Raw genomic sequence first — 22,088 nt, 5'->3', positions numbered from 1 at the left:
AATTTAGATCCAAAAATAGGTAAAGACCAGCGGGGTCCGAAATTAATTCGTAAAAAAATCGCAGTTCTTGACTCTTTGGGTGCAAGTCAATGAAACTTGGTAGTTCTTCTAACGGATTATAGCTGCCTGAGGTATGACTAAAAGCTCCAGGGGCTCCGTGCACCTGGATTTGACAAGTTCAGTCACCTTTAAACTTTACCAGTAAGCCAAATTTTCCCTATAAACAATCTGTTTGTCCAACAGTTTTACCGATATAAAATTATTAAACACAAGTTCAACATACAGTAAGTCTTGTACTTATTGTGAGAACAAATTTTTTTCTCCCAAAAATTATGTTCATTTGGAAATGCGTTGAGGATAAAGTGATTTGTAAATACAATATGATTATTACAAATTACCTTAAAGGAAGTTTTTTGGGCGTGTTTGAAAATTCACAAAGATTTAAGGCAATAATAAGTTATGTGAATTATTTGATAGTAATAGCCAAAATGTGTGTTGGTATTTATAGATATGGTTCCCCTCTGGATATTGTATGCATTTCTGAGAGGGAATTGTTAAATAGAAAAGTTGTTTAAAATACATTTAGAAATAGTATTGTTAACAATATAGGTACATTTAAAGTAGAAACAATAATATAACAAGTCGCGTAAGGCGAAAATACAACATTTAGTCAAGTAGCTGTCGAACTCACAGAATGAAACTGAACGCAATGCAATTTTTCAGCAAGACCGTATACTCGTAGCATCGTCAGTCCACCGCTCATGGCGAAGGCAGTGAAATTGACAAGAAGAGCGGGGTAGTAGTTTCGCTGAGAAGGATAGCACGCTTTTCTGTACCTCTCTTCGTTTTAACTTTCTGAGCGTGTTTTTAATCCAAACATATCATATCTATATGTTTTTGGAATCAGGAACCGACAAGGAATAAGATGAAAGTGTTTTTAAATTGATTTCGGAAAAACATTTTGATAATGATTTTTATATTTTCAATTTTCAGAGCTTGTTTTTAATCCAAATATAACATATGTATATGTTTTTGGAATCAGAAAATGATGGAGAATAAGAAGAACGTAAATTTGGATCGTTTTATAAAAAAGATATATTTTTTTACAATTTTCAGATTTTTAATGACCAAAGTCATTAATTAATTTTTAAGCCACCAAGCTGAAATGCAATACCGAAGTCCGGGCTTCGTCGAAGATTACTTGACCTTCTTCTTCTTCAGCGTTCCAGAATTGTCTGGTTACGTGTGAACTCGTTTGCCCATTTGGGTTCCCCACACTATACTCTGAGAGCATAGTCAGCTTCACTCCGATTTCGTTGAGTAGGCATGCTGGGTATTTTCGTGTTTCCATAACCCACCGAACTCTGACATGGATTACAGGATCTTTTTCGTGCGCACTTGGTCTTGTGCTTGCGTGTACACACGAAGGGGGTTAAGTCACTAGCAGGTCTGCACATAAGTTGACCTGGGAGATCGGAAAAATCTCCACTCTTAACCCACCAGGCGGCAGCGACCGGTATTCGAACTCCCGACCTCTCGATTACGAGGCCGACGTCTTACCACCACGCCACTGCGCCCGATTACTTGACCAAAACTTCAACCAATTTTGGTTAAAAAATGAGGGCGTGACAGTGCCGCCTCAACTTTCACGAAAAGCCGGATATCAAAGACATTTATCGAAAAAATGAAAAAAACGTCTGGGGATTTCATACCCAGGAACTCTCATGTCAAATTTCATAAAGATCGGCCCAGTAGTTTGGTCTGAATCGCTCTACACACACACACAGACACACAGACAGACAGACGACACACATACACCACGACCCTCGTCTCGATTCCCCCCTCTACGTAAAAAGAAAAAAAAAGGATTGAAGCTGGCTGCATGCAACTGAGATCAACAAAAAAAGAAAAAAAAGTTCAACATAATCATTTATTCTTCTCCGAACATTCAGGCCAACAAAGTCATTTGTCATAGGCAGTCATTCGATTCCAAGACAATCATCACAAGTTTGAACCTTTCGTTTAACCATTCAAAAAACAACAGCAATAACGCTGTTAGTACTACAGTGCGCTCAACGTTCGCCTTTTTGAACTCTCGATGAGATTTGTTTCTCTGGTGGCAAGCTTACCGTACACGACCTTGACCGAATACTCTCGAAGTCACCACTCCGGCGTTCATGCATAGTGAACAGTTGGAAAGTTAAACTTCGGGAGTTCCCACTTCCAAAAGAGGCCTCTACTTCCAGTGTTGCTGACTTCCTCCTCATGCATACGGACCCAGATCAATTTCTATTACCACAGGAAATACCACGCATCTAACTTAGTTTCTGAAGTAATGTAAATTACGACATTAATAATATCATTATTGTCAATTATTTGACGCTCTCGCGTCATGTATAAGTACACACACACACACACACACACACACACACACACACACACACACACACACACACACACACACACCATTGCATCAGAAATAATCTTGTTTGTAATCAGCGCAACTGTTGGAAGCAATTTGTTTGTTTGTTTGTTTGCTTAACGCCCAGCCGGTTGGAAGCAATGCATGATTTCTTTGCAAAACATTGTTTTCAATAAAAAGACGGGAAAAAACAACCTCAAACTGCCTTTCTTTTTTCCGAATACATGTGTAAGCTTTGTAAACATTCGCAGCTCCACAATTTTACATACAGGCATTTTCCTCACCTTACATGTGAAAACTCAGCATCGTAATCGAGGCTAACCACCCAGTTCCCACCACCCCGTTCAGATCAATGTCTGTCATTTAATTCCAACGTTCTACATTCACTTGGATCACTTTTCGGATAACTAATTTCCTTTACACAGATCACGTGATCGCCGCTCAGATTTCCATGTACAATGAGGGCAGGCATGTGGGTTTTCTCCTTTATGGCTTAACACATGGGTTTTTAAATGCCCTTTCTGAGTAAATTTCTTTGTACAATAAGGACAGGCATGTGGCTTTTCACCTGTATGTGTTAATATATGGATTGTCAAACTATTTTGGCGCACAATCTTTACTGTGCACTGAGGACAGACATGTGGCCTTTCTCCTGTATGTTTCAAAACGTGGGTATTTAAATTCCTTTTCCAAGCAAATTACATTTTGCAATAAGGACAGACATGTGGCTTTTCTCATGTATGTGTCAACATGTGGGTCTTGAAATCACTTTCTACAGCAAATTTCTTTAAACAATGAGGACAGGCATGTGGCTTTTCTCCTGTATGTGTTAACATGTGGTTCTTCAAAGACCATTTCTGAGCAAATTTCTTTGAACCAGGTCAGGCATGTGGCTTTTCTCCTGTATGTGTCAACATGTGAGTCTTCAAATGCTCTCTCCGAGTACATTTCTTTAAACAATGAGGACAGGCATGTGGCATTTCTCCTGTATGTGTCAACATGTGGTTCCTTAAAGTCTTTTTTAGAGCAAATTTCTTAGGACAGGCATGTGGCTTTTCTCCTGTATGTGTCAACATGTGGGTCTTTAAAGCCCTTTTGCGAGCAAATTTCTTTGAACAATGAGGACAGGCATGTGTCTTTTCTCCTGTATGTGTTAACATGTGGGTCTTCAAATTGTCTTTCCGAGTAAATTTCTTTGAACAACGCGGACAGGCATGTGGCTTTTCTCCTGCATGTGTGAACATGTGGGTCTTTAAATATCCTTTCTGAGCAAATTTCTTTGAACAATGAGGACAGGCATGTGGCTTTTCTTCTGTATGTGTCAACATGTGGGTCTTCAAAGTCCCTTTTTGAGCAAATTTCACTTTGCAAGAAGGACAGGCGTGTGGCTTTTCTCCTGTATGTATCAACATGTGGGTCTTCAAATTGTCTTTCCGAGTAAATTTCTTTGAACAACGAGGACAGGCATGTGGCTTTTCTCCTGCATGTGTTAACATGTGGGTCTTTAAATATCCTTTCTGAGCAAATTTCTTTGAACAATGAGGACAGGCATGTGGCTTTTCTCCTGTATGTGTCAACATGTGGGTCTTCAAAGTCCCTTTGTGAGCAAATTTCACTTTGCAAGAAGGACAGGCATGTGGCTTTTCTCCTGTATGTATCAACATGTGGGTCTTCAAATACCCTTTGTGAGCAAATTTCTTTAAACAATGAGGACAGGCATGTGGCTTTTCTCCTGTATGTGTCAACATGTGGGTCTTCAAAGTCCCTTTGTGAGCAAATTTTACTTTGCAAGAAGGACAGGCGTGTGGCTTTTCTCCTGTATGTGTCAACATGTGGATCTTCAAATATCGTTTCTGAGCAAATTTCTTTGAACAATGAGGACAGGCATGTGGCTTTTCTCCTGTATGTGTTAACATGTGTTTGTTTACACCCCCCTTTTGACCAAATATTGTTGTACATTTAAGGCGGGCATGTGGTCTTTCTCTTGTCAACATGTGATTGTTTACTTGACGCTTTGAATCATGTGTAACTGCACTCGTGGAACAGACATATTGTCGTTTCTTACTGTATGGGAGTGCACATCTTGTCAAATTGTTCTTCAAACCAGGAAATTCATCTTTACCACCGTGTTCCACACTCTCAACGTGTTGTGTGGGTTCTACTGGCTCTTGTTTCACTTCCACTTGACAGTAACAGTCTGCAGACAGAGGACAAAATGCTGCTTGCGTTACACAGTCACGTGCAATGTCTGGTTTCCTGTCCTCTTCAACTTCCACACCACCACAAACAAAACTCTCACCATGCGCATACACACTTGTTGCAGGGATGACTTCAGCCGCTGAACTGCTGGTCTCTGTCACAGCTGGGAATCCCTCAGTGTTGAAGTCCTGCCCCACATTGCATGTACACTCCTCTTTGCACTTGTCGGAGACCTCCATCACTGGCCTTGCTCCACCCTCCCCCACACCGTCTTTTTCACGCTTGATATCATTTGAACATGTACCCCAATCTTGTTCTGAAAATGAAGCTGTGTCTGCAATGGTTCCAAAATCAATTGGGATTTCTGCTGCCCCTTGTTTCTGCCTAATAACTTCACTGTAAGCACTGAACAATGTTGGTACTTCAGGTGCCTCTTGTTTCAGTCTAACAACGTCGCTGTCAGCACTGGACGATGTTGGTACTTCAGGTGCCTCTTGTTTCAGCCAAACAACGTCGCTGTAAGCACTGGACGATGTTGGTATCTCTGATGTATGCTCCATCTGCACGTTGACTGTTTTGTCTGTCTTGAAATCTTCACCTGCTGGTGCTGTAACAGAAAATTCAAAAATCTTTTGTAAGTCTCTTGATGAAAATGTTTCTGAAGGTATATAAGGCAATAGTGGGGTTTCCTCACAACCCAAACAACCCCCCCCCCCCCCCCCCCGCCTTAGTACAATAAACCATTCGATGTTCTCATATCTCTCTCAATCAATCAATCAATGAGTCTTATATCGCGCATATTCCGTGGGTTTGTTTGTTTGTTTGTTTATTTGTTGCTTAACGTCCAGCCGACTACGCAGAGCCATATCAGGACGAGGAAGGGGGGGATGAAGGGGGCCACTTGTCAAGCGATTCCTGTTTACAAATGCACTAACCCATTACTTGTGTCCCAGCAGGCTTTAGTAAAACTAAATTAATACCTACTGGAAGATTACCAGTTTCCAATATGTTAAAATAGGCTTAACCTATCTACTGCTGGACTTACATCAGAACACTAACAGATTAAACTATACATGAATCGCGAGACAAGCGGCAAGAGAAGAGCTTTTTGGAAAAAATACAGGTGAATGAGCAAGAAGGCAGAAAAAAGAAAAGAATTCATGAAGAAAAAGAGAGCATGACAGGAAAGAGGAACCAAAAATCTACCTAACAGCAAACTAGAAAGCTCCTGTGGTTCCAAAAACAGGAGGGGCCTTTAATTTCATAACCGCAGTGCCCCACTGCGGGATATTCCGTGGGTACAGTTCTAGGCGCTCTGCAGTGATGCCGTGTGAGATGAAATTTTATACGGCCAGTAGATTGCAGCCATTTCGGCGCATATTTACCTTTCACGGCCTATTATTCCAAGTCACACGGGTATAGGTAGACAATTATTAACTGTGCCTAAGCAATTTTGCCAGGAAAGACCCTTTTGTCAATCGTGGGATCTTTAACGTGCACACCCAATGTAGTGTACACGGGGGGAGGTTCGGACACCGAAGAGAGTCTGCACACAAAGTTGACTCTGTGAAATAAATTTCCGCCGAACCTGGGATCGAACTCACGCTGACAGCGGCCAACTGAATACAAATCCAGCGCGCTACCAACTGAGCTATATCCCCGCCCATCTCTCTCTCTCTTCCCCCTCCCCTCCCTCTCTCTCTCTCTCTCTCTCTCTCTCTCTCTCTCTCTCTCTCTCTCTCTCTCTCTCTCTCTCTCTCTCTCTCTCTCTCTCTCTCTCTCTCTCTCTCTCTCTCTCTCTCTCTCCCTCTCTCTCCCAAAGACAGAACGCTTTTCTTCTTTAAAGAAAAGAGGAGATGTTTTTGTTGTTAATTGGTGTTTAACGTCGTTTTTAACCGCGAAGGTCATATCGCGACGGAGGGAAGGGGAGAGATGGGATAAAGCCACTTTTATTTATTTATTTATTTATTTATTTGGTGTTTAACGTCGTTTTCAACCACGAAGGTTATATCGCGACGGGGAAAGGGGGGAGATGGTATAGAGCTACTTGTCAATTGTTTTTTGTTCACAAAAGCACTAATCAAAAACTTGCAACGTAGTACAATATTACCTTACTGGGAGAATGCAAGTTTCCAGTACAAAGGACTTAAATTTCTTACATACTGCTTGACTAAAATCTTTGACTATTGACAAGACAAGACAAGTTTTATTTATTCCGATAAAAACCCCGTGAGGGTACATGGAAAATTAAAAAACACAATAAAAACACATTTCATTCAACACCAAATAAAAGGAACTAAAACAAAAAGAAATCAGACTATGTAGAGAAAAGGGAGTTGAGGGGTGAGGGAGAGCAAAAACAATACAAGAAACAATTCAACAATAATAATAATAAATAATAATAATAATAATAATAATAATAATAATAATAATAATAATAATAATAATAAAACACTACAAGTGCAAAGTGATTACATACATTTCTTTACTATGGGAAATGGGGGGAAGGGGGAGGGGGGGGGGTGATGGGTGAGTTAACATAAGGACAAAAATACTATTACAAACAACACAAAACAGATAACGGAGTATAAAGCTAAAAGATAATTAAATTTTACTCGCTTCTCAAACAGTCCATGACAAGTGTCATGAACTTTGCGAGTTTTAGCAATAAACTCTTTTTTGTAGTGGAAAAAAGCTCTCTGAATTTAACTGAATTGGGGCGGGCATAATAATAGCACCGTAACAACTGTTTTCTATAATTGGTAAAAAAAGGACATACAAAAATATAATGGAACTCGTCCCCAAGGTCACCTGATGAACATTTGTGACAGATTCTGTCTTGTCTGGGAATACCAAGAGTCCTACCTTTTTGTATAGGCAATTTATGATTCAGTGTTCTAAATTTTAAAACAGCGTTTGCTAAATTAACCGGCAGGATGGACAAGTACTTTTCAAACTCAAAATTCTCTTTATACATTCTATAATTATAATAAAACTCATTGTTATTTATTTCTGAATGCCAGGTTTGGACAAATTGGTCTTGTAGCCTATTTTTCATCAGTGCTTTGAAAGTATTAAAATAACCACCATCCGTTACATTATCGATAGTTTGATTGTGCCAAAAATCACTAAAGCCTAACTCATTCAGAACACCATGGACAGAAAGCAAAAATTTTGACTTGTATACACCAGATTCATACATTTTAAACAAAAAACGATATGTCACACAAGAAAGTTTGTCAGAACCATTAGAAAATGCAAGTTTGTACCAAAAATTCAACATACGACATTTCGCTTGAATACTTACAGGGAACTGACCTAATTCACCCAAAACCATGTTTGTTGGTGTTGATTTGCCAACTTTCAAAATCATCTTAAAAAATCGTATCTGTAATTTGTTAGCTAGATCAGACATGTAAGGGCACCATACTTCAGAACCGTAAAGTAAAATAGGGACCACAGTTTTTTCAAAGAGGTCAATTTGGACATCAAGAGGCAAAAACAGTTTTCTAGTTTTACGTAATAAAGCAAACATGGCCTTGGAGGCACGGTCATACAAATTCTTCTGTGCAACAGTAAATTTACCATTGTAGCTAAATTTAATACCCAGGTATTGAAAATCATACACAATATCAAGTTTCCGACCATTGAATGTAAATGTCGGAACTTTTCTTACTTTCCCTCTTGAGAAAATCATTACTTTTGTTTTAGTTACATTCAATTTCAAAAACTATATTCTATACAAGAAACACTTAAGGAGTTATTAGTGTGTTTAAACCGCAGCTTGAATCCATTACACATTTTGTGCACAGGAAGCATTATTAACACACCGCCCTGATATGGCCCTTCGTGGTCGACTGGGCGTTAAGCAAACAAACAAACAAACACATCTGTGCAAAGAAAAAAGGGGGTCGCCTTATTAACTTTTTTTTAACAATTTTTTAAACTTTTTTCTTTCTTTCTGTATTTGGTGTTTAACGTCGTTTTCATCCACGAAGGTTATATCGCGACGGGGGAAGGGGGGAGATGGGATAGAGCCACTTGTCAATTGTTTCTTGTTCACAAAAGCACTAATCAAAAATTTGCTCCAGGGGCTTGCAACTCGTCGCGATATAACCTTCGTGGTTGAAAACGACGTTAAACACCAAATAAAGAAAGAAAGGGGCTTGCAACATAATAATAATGGACATTTGCTATAGCGCATAATCATATATATGCTCAATGCGCTTTATAATATTACTGCCGTGTGAGATGGAATTTTTTACACAATATATCACGCATTCACATTGACCAGCAAACCTCAAGCCTATTAGGGCGAGCATTCACCTTTCACGGCCTTTATTCCAAGTCACATGGGTATTTGATGGACATTTTTATCTATGCCTATACAATTTTGCCAGGAAAGACCCTTTTGTCAATCATGGGATCTTTAACGTGCACACCCCAATATAGTGTACACGAAGGAACCTCGGTTTTTCGTCTCATCCGAAAGACTAGCACTTGAACCCACCACCAAGGTTAGGAAAGGGGGGAGAAAATTGCTAACGCCCTGACCCAGGGTCAAACTCGCAACCTCTCGCTTCCGAGCGCAAGTACGTTACCACTCGGCCACCCAGTCCCATAGCACAATGTACAATGTATTACCTTACTGGGAGAATGCAAGTTTCCAGTAAAAGGACTTAACATTTCTTACATACTGCTTGACTAAAATCTTTACAAAAATTGACTATATTCTATACAAGAAACACTTAACAAGGGTAAAAGGAGAAACAGAATCCGTTAGTCGCCTCTTACGACATGCTGGGGAGCATCGGGTAAATTCTTTCTCGTCCCAACCAATATGGGACTCCCCCTAACCCGCGGGGGGCGCCCGACCTGATCTGAGATGCTGATCCAAACCATTTTCACAAGAAGGAGTCTTTAAAGTCATCTTCTTCCATAAAGGACTGGGTTCTTGCAAACGTCTCAGAGTCCTGCGTTTACAGAGTCCCAGGCTTTATGCTGTATGTGGGCATACGTGCCTAGTTGAAAGTATTTCAGATGAGTTTACTCAAGTTACATACCCGTCGCGATATAACCTTGAATGGTTGAAAACGACGTTAAACACCAAATAAAGAAAGAAAGAAAGAAAGTTACATACACACACCCTGCGACCAAAGGAACATAGGCTTTAGTGGTAAAGGGGAATAACCACGTTTTTATCTCTAACTCAAGAGGAAGAAAAGGCAGTTGCTTCCCTTAAAAGTGACTGAGCGAAACTTGAATTTTTATGTTTTTGTTGCCGCAGCCTCAACACGACCCCCACACACCTACGCATATATCGCTATCTCATTCTTTGGACCACAAAAACCACGTAGTGCAAGTGTACTGTTCAGAAATGTAGGATTCTTTATTTTCTTTATTTGGTGTTTAACGTCGTTATCAACCACGAAGGTTATATCGCGACGAGGGAAAGGGGGGAGATGGGATAGGGGAAAGGGGGGAGATGGGATAGAGCCACTTGTTAAGTGTTTCTTGTTCACAAAAGCACTAATAAAAAAATTGCTCCAGGGACTTGCAACGTAGTACAATATATGACCTTACTGGGAGAATGCAAGTTTCCAGTACAAAGGACTAAACATTTCTTACATACTGCTTGACTAAAATCTTTACAAACATTGACTATATTCTATACAAGAACCACTTAACAAGGGTAAAAGGAGGAACAGAATCCGTTAGTCGCCTCTTATGACATGCGGGGTGCAGAGAAATAAGGATGTGGAAAAGAAGACTTTTGGTAAGTGAAATAAAGGTGATGGATCCAGTCAGGCAGAAATAAGACAACAAGAAAAGAATTGGAAAACTGCAGGGAATAGTAGGGAGAGTTTTCTTGGAAGGAAATATAGGTGAAAGGACTGGTAAGGCAGAAATAAGACAAAAGAAGAGAAGTAAAGGAGTGGGGTAGCTTAGTATAAACACTCCCGCCGCGTGAAGGCGACCCCATCCCATGGGAGCAATTTCGGATTACAACATAACAAAACAGTTGCAGGTTTTGTCAGCATCAGTTTCTGCATTTTCATGTGTAATTGTTCTTTTTATTACAAAACACAAACTGAAATGTATTATGCTTCTGATGATTTTTGACAATCTGTGGTGAATATAACACTTATATTTGGATGGTTTGCAACTTTCATATTTCTGCTTGATTTAAAGCAGTTGAGACACTTTGCCTTTAAGTGAAATTAAGACCAGGAAACATATATACAAGAAAGCTAAATCAAAACTGATGTTGCTGTCTGGGCAGGTAGCTTTTGACCTTGGCTGATCATCGAACGCAGAAGAAGAAGAAGACCTTGGCTTATTCATTTTGCTGAGTTGTGATTGGCTTTGTCCGCCTCACTTACTTTTTAAGCTAACCTACCACCAGGACAATGATAAAATTAAATATTAGGAATGGGAATTGAAAAAAGTAAAAAAAGGCTGAACATTTTGAAGAAATAGCATTCGAAGACGCTTTGCACCAAGTTACTGGCGCAAAGCAAAGGCGCTTTGAATAGGGGCGCCCGGGTCTCCAAAAAAAACAACACGATTTGGTGTCATCTGAGCTCTGAGTTTACCACTAAAATCAGTTTTTTTGCCTCCCCCATTTATTTTTGTGTTGGACACTTTTGCCTTTTTGGCGGACAATTCCCATGACTGAAATTTGTTGAAAAATTGCAGTGTTCAACTCCGTGCAAAAAAGTCAATGAAACTAGATAATTTTCTACATGACTTTAAGCCCAAAGAGACCTGTGCAAGGAAATGCAAGAAGCATTGTCCTTTTAACTCATAGTTTAGGGGTTGAAAAGAAACATTGTCCTTTTAACTCATAGTTTAGGGGTCGAAAAGAAACATTGTCCTTTTAACTCATAGTTTAGGGGTCGAAAAGAAACATTGTTCTTTTAACTCATAGTTAAGGGGTAGAAAAGAAACATTGTCCTTTCAACTCATGGTTTAGGGGTTTGTTTGCTTGCTTAACGCCCAGCCGACCACGAAGGGCCATATCAGGGCGGTGCTGCTTTGACATATAACGTGCGCCACACACAAGACCGAAGTTGCAGCACAGGCTTCATGTCTCACTGTCTCATGTGACTGGTCACATTATTCTGACACCGGACCAACCAGTCCCAGCACTAACCCCATAATGCCAGACGCCAGGCCACTAGTTTGCCAATTTTAAAGTCTTAGGTATGACCCGGGGTTCGAACCCACGACCTCTCGATCAAGGGGCGGACGCCTTACCACTAGGCGAACCCTGCCGGTAGTTATGGGGTAGAAAAGAAACTTTATGGACATTCTTTTTTAACATACTAAAATATTTTACGTGTCAAAAGTCATAAAACAGTCGTTCTCTTGAAAACCGAGCTTACTGCTGTAAATATATTTTTCACATCTAAAACATGTATCAAGTAGTCAATAACTGAATGTACATGATCACTCATCACTGTTCACACACACAACATCACGTTACACACTCACTGCTTGGAGTTGTCTCCATCACCATACTGTAAGTACTGGACGATGTTGGTATTCCTGTTGTACGCTCCATATGGACGCACACTGCTTTCTCTGTCTTGAAATCTTCCCCTGCTGGTGCTGAAACGGAAAATTCATCAATCTGTTTGAAGTCTTCCCTTCATAGTGACAACATGTTTACAGACCTTTTCTGAACCGTCGCGATATAACCTTGAACGGTTGAAAACGACGTTAAACACCAATTAAAGAAAAGACCTTTTCTGAACGTATGAAAGAGAACATTCCTAAACGATAAAAATTATTAACTCTAAAAAGACAGAATGATTCTCTTCCTGAAAGAGAAGAAGATATGTTCACGAAAGACAGAAAAAGATGACACTTAAAGGCACATTCCTTCTTGTGTAAACATATCTTAAATCAGTTTGGAACACAATCTCAGATGTGGCCAGTCCTCCGCATGGAATAAGACAATCTCTCCATTTGGTCACATACCAGAAATGAACAGCCTGGGCAAAGTGGACATTTGATGATGAATTAATTTTGAAAATGGAACCACTGGATTCTCAAGAAATTATTTCCCATGGGGTATCATTTTAGTTTCCGAGCCTTGGTATTTGAAGATTTTTGAACAGCTAAAAAAGGTAAAGTGAATTATGACAACATAATTATACACATGCTTAGATAATTACACAACACGTTCCGTTAAAGCGCATTTTCAGAAAAAAACACTGCAGGGTTTCATCAGTTTTCACCCTTACGTACTCAACCTTCCATCACACTACAGGCTGATGACTCTTCAACACCACAGTGCTCCATCTTTCACACACACAATATCACGTTACACACTCACCGCTTGGAGTTGTCTCCATCACACTACAGGCTTATGACTCTTCGACAACATGGTTCTCCATCTTTCACACACACAATATCACGTTACACACTCACCGCTCTCCATCTTTCACACACAAAATATCACATTACACACACAAAATATCCCATTACACACTCACCGCTTGGAGTTGTCTCCATCACACTACAGGCTGGTGATGATTCTTCAACAGCATGGTGCTCCATCTTCACTACCACAGTCCACGGCTGCTTCCTCTTCATCCTGATGTTAGGTGGCTTCACCTGGTGGACATACAACATATCTCATTATTTATTCAAGGCACATATAATTATGTTTGCATTGATTATCGCCAATTTTACTGAACTTAGTCATGTGAGGCATAACTCTGTAATAGCTCCCCCCCCCCCTCCTTCCCTATCCTTCAGCAGTGATATAAATAGATTCTATCGCTCTTGCTCTGTATCCTTCGTCCTGTTTGTATTGTTTTCGTCGGGCCTGGTTGCTGCGCTAGGTAGCACTGTGTGGTAGGCCAGCCTCTCAGCACAGGAACTGAAATTGGACGCCTGGCTTGACATGTAGGGCAGCAAATGTCCAGTCTCAGTGATTATTAAAATTAATAGTGGAAGTTAGCGGATCATGAAAAATACGAGCTTAAGCAGGACGGAGATCCATGTGTTCAAGCCTGTAGTTGTTAAATTAAATGCGGTATGTTTGTATTGTTTTCAATCGCATAAGTAGATCCAAAAAAGTCTAGCTCTTAAACCTGTGTGCCATCAAAGGTTCAGGCCTGTTGTTCTGTAAGTGATTTTGGTTGCTGGGTAATATAAGTTACCGAAAAATAACTAGCCCTACAAGTTTACAAAGAGAAAGAAGCAGAGGGGGGAATAAAGCAAGCTTGGCTACCAACCCACCCATGTTATTATTTCCCACAGGCACAGGAACACTATCCACTTTATCTTTCACTCGAGGGAAATTAGGAGCACCAACCAAATGAGGATAGTTGTCCTGTACAGGGATTTCCTCAAGAAAATGAAGGAGAAGAAGAAGAATAGCCCTATTGGTAAAATATGATATCTTTCTATCCTTTTCTTTAGTTTTCAAAGTCAAAGTAATGAGAAAGTCCTCCTGTAAACCGCATTTTGCATGTCCAGGGATGGCAAAATCATCGCGCGCCAACCAGCCGAGTAATTTCAAGAAAGTAACAAGCCTGTACAAAGTTTGACAGGCCCGGTACATGTATAGCACACAACAAATTATGAGCGTTACATTTCTTTACACCATTTAAAGTAAATTAAACAGCTTTGATGCGCACAGGAGCCTCATTTTTGTTTCACTAGAACATAGCGATGATTTTTTTATCTCTTTAATTTGACCAGAAAACAACGTTTCAGTCTCAGAGAGATCTATCGAATGCCAAAGCTGATTTTAGTAAACCTGATATCGTTACACAAATTAACGATTTAATTCCTTTTCCTGGGCCCAGCTTTCGCATTTGAATATACCACAGACTGAACTGATGCTTCCTTGCGAAAGTAACGCTGAAGGGGTCTATGTCGACCAAAAGTGGGTGCATTCCCTGTGAGCATTTTCCCTGTATATATAAGGAATACACCCGGGTGGATTTCCAGTAGGAAAGTTTGATACCACTCAATCTCGCGCCAACTTAGTGACTGCCTTTACCCGATTTAAATAACCCTAGCTTTACTTCCCCTTCCAAAATGGTGGTTCGACAGGAGAATCTTTTGGAAATCCTGAATTCATGTGTGGCATTGAGCCAAGCAAACATGCTTTGGCGAGAAAGGCGGAGAATCTGAATGGATTTAGATAAAGAAACATGCCCCCCCCCCCCTCATAATTACCCATACAGTGCCGATGACGACATGGGTCCTAACATTTTGACAGAGTGGTTACGTTCTTTGAATGACAATGGAAGCAATAAGGCAAATGTGTTAAAGTGGAACCCCCCTGTTATGCCCCCCCCCCCCCCCAATTTAAGACTTCCTCTCTTAGAAAATAAAGGCCCTGTTTTCTCAGTCTATTTGCATGCATGTTGTTCATAACCTCTGTAAATTTACTCTGACGTTAAGACTCTCTCCTTTTTAGACCAGATTTTCTCAAATTGTTGGAGGTCTTAAAAGGGGGTTCCACTGTAGGTAAAACATATTTTTGAACAAATTTGACCCCACAATAGTGTACAGTACCTAAGGTTGATCATCAGTACTTTGGAAATGAGGGTGGATATTCCTTGTGGAGTGTTCATACGAGATTTAAGCTAGGATTCCATTCTTACGGCTGCGGTGCGGCTCCGGCTCCGGCGACGGCAACGGCATCCGGCTCTGGCGAGAAAAACGCATCGTCGTGAACCGTATATAACGGCGACGTCGTCCGGATATGTTCTCTTCCCGCCAATGCCGCCATGGCTCCACATTGGTCTCGTCTCATTCAAACTGTCATTCATAATGAAGAACAATTTATGTTAATATTATTAGCGTACCGCCAAATGAAAAAACGCCAAAAGAGACGACATCGCTGGTGGGTGCATGCCATTTTGGAGAAAAGACGGCAGTATGGAACCTATCACCATCTTGTTCAAGAACTGCAACTCGATGGCGAAAGGTTTCAGCAGTATTTTCGTCTCTTTGTGCTCGGAAAGGCTCTGAGAAAAACGCGGGAAAAGAGACACGCCCACAAAATACCAGACGGCGTCCGGCGACGGCAGTCCAGAAAGCCACATGGAGCTTTCTTGAAAAAACGCACGCACGCCGGGCCGTCGCCGTCGCCGTCGCCGTACCGCACCCGTGTGAATGGGGTCATCCCTTCTTTCATCAATGTTTTTCAAATTGCCGTCGCCGCTGCCGTCGCCGGAGCCGCACCGCAGCCGTAAGAATGGAATCCTAGCTTAACATGGACGAAAGTGCACATCTTAGCATCAACAGTTCAGCCTCCATAAGCTTCATCTCACCTCACTGACACTAAAAAGGAAGATATAATTCGCTATTCGAAGACGAAAGATGCGCTCAGCCAAAAAATAAGATGGTTACACCGGTTGTACAGCCTGGGGGGCTCCATAAACTACTCGTAGATTGTCCAACCATGCAGCGCCCGACACTATTGCTGAAGTAACTTGAATTTAAACTCGAGCAAGACTACCCGAAGTGAGAATTCAAGTTGCTCGGTGCGGGACTCACCAAGCGGCGTTCCACTTCCACCAGGCGGCTTTTCACGGATTGATACCTTTTTTTAGGCGTCACACACCCCGTGTCGTTTACCTTACATGATGTTGCTTCACACAAGTGTGTATGATCACTCAAAGTATCAATGTTATAACGTTACTGTCGTGAACACTAAAGATGCGTCGATTCGCTACACCGGAAACAACGTGGTAGTGACCTCCCCTCCTCAGATGTCTTTTTAACCAAATTCAAACAAATATAAACCTGAACGGTCAAATCAGACGGGAATAAGTGCCAAGTGGAAACGTCGGTAAATGTCGTGCTGTTTGCACGGAGACTTACACAATATAGCTATTAATCTGAAGGCAGCTATACACGCATTTTTAACCAGAAAATGGGGTTGTACAAAAATAAGATGACTAAAGCCGCAGAAGAAAAGTTCATTATTATTAATATTAATTTAATTTTTATTACTGATTAATCTTTATGTATTTTGAAGTGGCAGTGTGGGTTTGTATATTGTTGTTCGTTTGAGTATTACAGGAATTTAATTTAATCACTATTCTTTTTAAAGTAATTTTGGATATTGCATGCAGTATTCCACCTCCCCCCCACTATGTCTTTGGTAGTGAAGTCCACAACTTTGAGATCACAGTAGCAAAGGTCAAGAAACTGCTCTCTGGTTTGAAGACAGATAAGGCACAAGGCCCGGATGGTATCAACCCATGTGTCTTGGCTAAAACAGCTGAGTCTTTAGCATATCCGGTTGCAAGACTATTCAGACTGTCGTTGGAGAACAGTGAGATTCCAGAAGACTGGCGACAAGCTTATGTGACACCGATTTTCAAGAAAGGTAGTCGAACAGAGCCTAGTAACTATCGTCCGGTCAGCTTGACATGCATCTTATGCAAAGCTATGGAAACCCTTGTCAGAGAGGCAGTAAATGATCACCTGAGGTCAAACAATCTCATCTGTGAGAATCAGCATGGGTTTGTGCAAGGGAGGTCATGTGTGACCCATCTTCTTGAGGCATTGGATGATTGGACAAAGATTCTAGATGAAGGAGGCAGTGTTGACATAGTTTACATGGACTTCATGAAGGCATTCGACACTGTTCCACATGCAAGACTGATCGCGAAGGTTGAAGCGCATGGAATTCAAGGTAACGTCCTTAACTGGATACGCAACTTTCTAGCGGACAGGCATCAGCAAGTGATTGTGAACGGTACACACTCAGACAAAGCGCCAGTCACCAGTGGAATCCCCCAGGGAAGTGTATTGGGCCCTCTGCTCTTCACCCTGTACATAAACGACTTGCCTAGCCAAGTCACCAGCTCTGTCAGTGAAGTTGTTTGCTGACGACACCAAGCTATATACACGTACTGACGTGCCCTCAGGACCTGTTGTCATGCAGGAAGATCTGGACAAGCTACAAGAGTGGTCTGACAACTGGCTCCTCAAGTTCCACCCAAAGAAGTGTAGTGTCCTTAAGCTAGGCAAACAACACACAGAGACCAGCTATCACATGAAAGGGAGATCCGAAAGTGGTGAGGAGGTTAGCATCACTCTAGAAGAAAGCGAAACGGAGAAAGACCTTGGTGTACTTGTAGACAATCGCCTGAGTTTCAAGGGACATGTTGCACAAGCAACTGCGAAGGCAAACAAAACCTTAGGCATCATCAGGAGATCGTTTGAGCATCTGGATAGGGAGGTGTTTGTACAACTCTACAAGAGTCTTGTCAGGCCAATCCTTGAATATGGGCATTCAGTATGGCAACCACAGCAGAAACTGCTGTGCAAGGAAATAGAGGACGTACAGAGAAGGGCTACCAAACTGATATCGGCTCTCAGTGAGAAAACTTACCCAGAACGACTTGCTGTACTCAAACTACCGAGTCTCGAATACAGGCGTCTCCGAGGTGACATGATCGACCTCTACAAGTATATGCATGGGATCTACGACACAGGCAACCCGAATTTCCAGCTGGCCGAAACCAAAGACACTAGGGGAAACAGCCTCAAGTTGTACAAACCATTTTGTAGGCTGAACGTTCGGAGCTGCTTCTTCGCAGAAAGGGTGATTCCTCACTGGAACAGTCTGCCAGAAACAGTTGTGACAGCACCATCAGTGAACAGTTTCAAAGGAAGGCTGGACAATTTCTGGGCAGACAGACCAGAGAAATTCTCGCCAACGTGCTACCAATAACCGCCCGCGCATGCCACCAACAAAAGTGTTATTGGAGTACTATTCGACAGGATCGATGAACAGGCCTAAGGCCTTAAACATCGCAAGTTCAAGTTCAAGTTCAAGTTCAAGTATATGTTTTTCAAGCCCCGAGACTCAGTTTTCGACATGTGATTGGAATATTTATCATGCGCATATAATACTATATACCTGAAAATCATTTTAACACCTGCATGAGCCTGCACGCTTCAAAATACATTCAGTCCTGGCAAAACTTTAAATTAAGGAGAAGTGCAATGCCAAGAACAGCACCCCCCCCCCCCCCCGCGAAGGACAAATCCGCTCTCTCTCTCTCACACACACACACACGTACACCCCCCAAGTCACACACACACACACACGCATAGCCTTACAAACACACACATACACACACACACACACACTCATTCACATACGCTCAATCACTAAGACGTACTCACTCACACGCACTCACCCACTCACCCAAACTTAAAACACACAAAACACACACTCATGCGCACGGACACACACACCTTCACAAACACATACACACACACACACACACACATCATAGTACACTAACAGTAACACTGACACGTGCACACACACACACACATATCGCGCGAGAGATCCGAGAGAGAAAGACCGCAGAGGGAATTTCTACCCCGCCAAAGCGGCCATGGGTGGCGTTTGCTCATAAAACGGGGGCGCCCATGTCACCCACCGTATTTTAGTTAGTGTGTTCCCAATTGTTGGTGAACTCCCATCCCCAACTGTAGCCCGTGATCGGGCACAAAGAATCCTTCTTTATCATGTATTATCGGCATGAACATTTCTCAAGTCGATTACCTCCAGCTTCGCTGGGATAAGCCACACCATTGGCAACACATTTGATTTTAAGTGAGATTCTCCATCGACCGTGCTATATACACACTGAGCACAAAAAGTTAAGGATATTTTTTTCAGTGGTATAGCCCAGATGTTTAACGGCAGTTTTTTGGTCAGAAATATACGTGTATTTGAATATTAGTCTTTCTTCTGCTCAATGTTTCTGGAATCTGAGTAATATTTTGGTATGACGTCACAGGACCGTGACCACACCTACACTCAAAAATGGCGTTTTTTGATAGCATGATTCACTTTCAACCGTCGAAACAGTGTCTTAAACTGAATGATATTTTACATTTTTTACATCCAAAAGTTTATTTGGTGTCTTACCTAACCGTTCATACACATTTCGTTCAAATCCGTTGCTCAGTCAGGCTGATCTAGCGTGTAAAAGAGAGCGACCACAATCCTGAACAAGTCGCGTAAGGCGAAAATACAATATTTAGTCAAGTAGCTGTCGAACTCACAGAATGAAACTGAACGCAATGCCATTTTTCAGCAAGACCGTATACTCGTAGCATCGTCAGTCCACCGCTCATGGCAAAGGCAGTGAAATTGACAAGAAGAGCGGGGTAGTAGTTGCGCTAAGAAGGATAGGACGCTTTTCTGTACCTCTCTTTGTTTTAACTTTCTGAGCGTGTTTTTAATCCAAACATATCATATCTATATGTTTTTGGAATCAGGAACCGACAAGGAATAAGATAAAAGTGTTTTTAAATTGATTTCGACAATTTAATTTTGATAATAATTTTTATATATTTAATTTTCAGAGCTTGTTTTTAATCCGAATATATGATATTTATATGTTTTTGGAATCAGCAAATGATGGAGAATAAGATAAACGTAAATTTGGATCGTTTTATAATTTTTTTTTTTTTTTTTTTACAATTTTCAGATTTTTAATGTTTGTTTGTTTGTTTGTTTGTTTATTTGTTGCTTAACGTCCAGCCGACTACGCAGAGCCATATCAGGACGAGGAAGGGGGGGATGAAGGGGGTCACTTGTCAAGCGATTCCTGTTTACAAATGCACTAACCCATTACTTGTGTCCCAGCAGGCTTTAGTAAAACTAAATTAATACCTACTGGAAGATTACCAGTTTCCAGTATGTTAAAATAGGCTTAACCTATCTACTGCTGGACTTACATCAGAACACTAACAGATTAAACTATACATGAATCGCGAGACAAGCGGCAAGAGAAGAGATTTTTGGAAAAAATACAGGTGAATGAGCAAGAAGGCAGAAAAAAGAAAAGAATTCATGAAGAAAAAGAGAGCATGACAGGAAAGAGGAACCAAAAATCTACCTAACAGCAAACTAGAAAGCTCCTGCGGTTCCAAAAACAGGAGGGGCCTTTAATTTCATAACCGCAGTGCCCCACTGCGGGAGATTTTTAATGACCAAAGTCATTAATTGATTTTTAAGCCACCAAGCTGAAATGCAATACCGAAGTCCGGGCTTCGTCGAAGATTACTTGACCAAAATTTGAACCAATTTGGTTGAAAAATGAGGGCGTGACAGTGCCGCCTCAACTTTCACGAAAAGCCGGATATGACGTCATCAAAGACATTTATCAAAAAAATGAAAAAAAACGTTCGGGGATTTCATACTCATGAACTCTCATGTCAAATTTCATAAAGATCGGTCCAGTAGTTTAGTCTGAATCGCTCTACACACACACACACAGACAGACACACACGCACATACACCACGACCCTCGTTTCGATTCTCCCTCGATGTTAAAATATTTAGTCAAAACTTGCAGATGGTGAAAAAAAATTCTAAATATTTCTGTAGTCTTGAAAAAAGAAACTTTGTCAAAAAGGCTATGTGTTTTATTGAAAAGGACAATGGCGAACTTTTATGTGACAGTGATGAGATTACTAAAGAAGTTAAATCCTTCTATGCACAGTTGTATGCTTCAAGGGAACATAATATAATGAATGAAGACATTCCTAATAACTTAGAACATCCTGTTTTGACTGATGAAGAACGTGATGGACTTGAAGGTATTATTTGTAAAGAAGAATTAGTCAAAGCAGTAAAACAACTTAAAAACGATAAAAGCCCCGGATCGGATGGATATTCAGCAGAATTTTTTAAAATTTTCTTTATTGATCTAGGTGCTTTCTTGCTTCGTTCAATTAATGAAGGCTTTAGAAAAGGTGAAATGTCGGTAACACAACGTCAAGGAGTGATCACCTGCATACCCAAAGAAGGGAAAGATAAAAGGTTTCTAAAAAATTGGCGTCCTATTACTCTTTTAAATACTGTCTACAAAATAGCTTCCACCTGCATTGCTGAAAGGCTGAAACGTGTTCTCCCAACCATAATTCATGAAGATCAAAAAGGGTTTATGCAAGGTAGGAATATAGGCGAAAATATTCGTTTACTCTATGATTCTATTATTTATGCTAATGAACGACAAGCTGATGGCCTTCTGTTAATGGTAGACTTTGAAAAAGCTTTCGATAGCATTGCATGGTCGTTTATACAAAAAGCACTGAATAAATTTAACTTCGGAAATGATATAAAAAAGTGGATATTAACTTTTTACAGAAATAGTAAATCATGTGTAGCAGTAAACGGACAATATTCAGAGTGGTTTAATCTGGAGAGAGGAACCCGTCAAGGGGACCCTTTGTCTCCTTATATTTTTCTAATTTGTGCCGAAATTATGGCAATAATGATGCGTCAGAATCCAAAAATAAAGGGACTGAATTTTTTTGATGTCGAAATTTTATTGTCACAATATGCGGATGACACTACTTTTTTCCTTGATGGTACCAAAGATTCTTTTTGTGCATGTGTAAAAACACTACAGACGTTTGCTTCTTTGTCAGGTCTAGTTATTAACTA

General features: G+C 40.8%; 1 protein-coding gene across 1 annotated transcript; it reads right to left on the bottom strand.

Annotated features, from left to right (window-relative positions):
* Positions 1-2,863: 2,863 nt before the first annotated feature.
* LOC138951391 (gastrula zinc finger protein XlCGF58.1-like) lies at positions 2,864-17,548 on the bottom strand. Its single transcript, XM_070323002.1, has 4 exons — positions 17,522-17,548; positions 13,126-13,246; positions 12,119-12,235; positions 2,864-5,228 (listed from the first exon to the last, which is right to left on the bottom strand). Exons 1-4 carry the CDS (start codon positions 17,546-17,548, stop codon positions 3,304-3,306), a joined length of 2,190 nt encoding a protein of 729 aa, XP_070179103.1. The 3' UTR covers positions 2,864-3,303.
* Between the last annotated feature and the right edge of the window lie 4,540 nt (positions 17,549-22,088).

Source organism: Littorina saxatilis, linkage group LG16 (genome assembly GCF_037325665.1).
Source record: "Littorina saxatilis isolate snail1 linkage group LG16, US_GU_Lsax_2.0, whole genome shotgun sequence".
NCBI classification, from domain to species: domain Eukaryota; kingdom Metazoa; phylum Mollusca; class Gastropoda; order Littorinimorpha; family Littorinidae; genus Littorina; species Littorina saxatilis.
The sequence above is the reverse complement of the archived record's forward strand: the minus strand, read 5'-3'. Positions and strand labels throughout refer to the sequence as shown.

Bases quoted from the DNA above. Each gene is read 5' to 3' on its own strand.
- LOC138951391 (XM_070323002.1), bottom strand. From the start codon at position 17,548: ATGACAACAGGTCCTGAGGGCACGTCA. The intron at 13,247-17,521 runs GTACGTGTATAT...TATGTCCACCAG, and splicing joins CAGGTCCTGAGGGCACGTCA to GTGAAGCCACCTAACATCAG. The intron at 12,236-13,125 runs GTGAGTGTGTAA...TTTCCGTTTCAG, and splicing joins GATGGAGACAACTCCAAGCG to CACCAGCAGGGGAAGATTTC.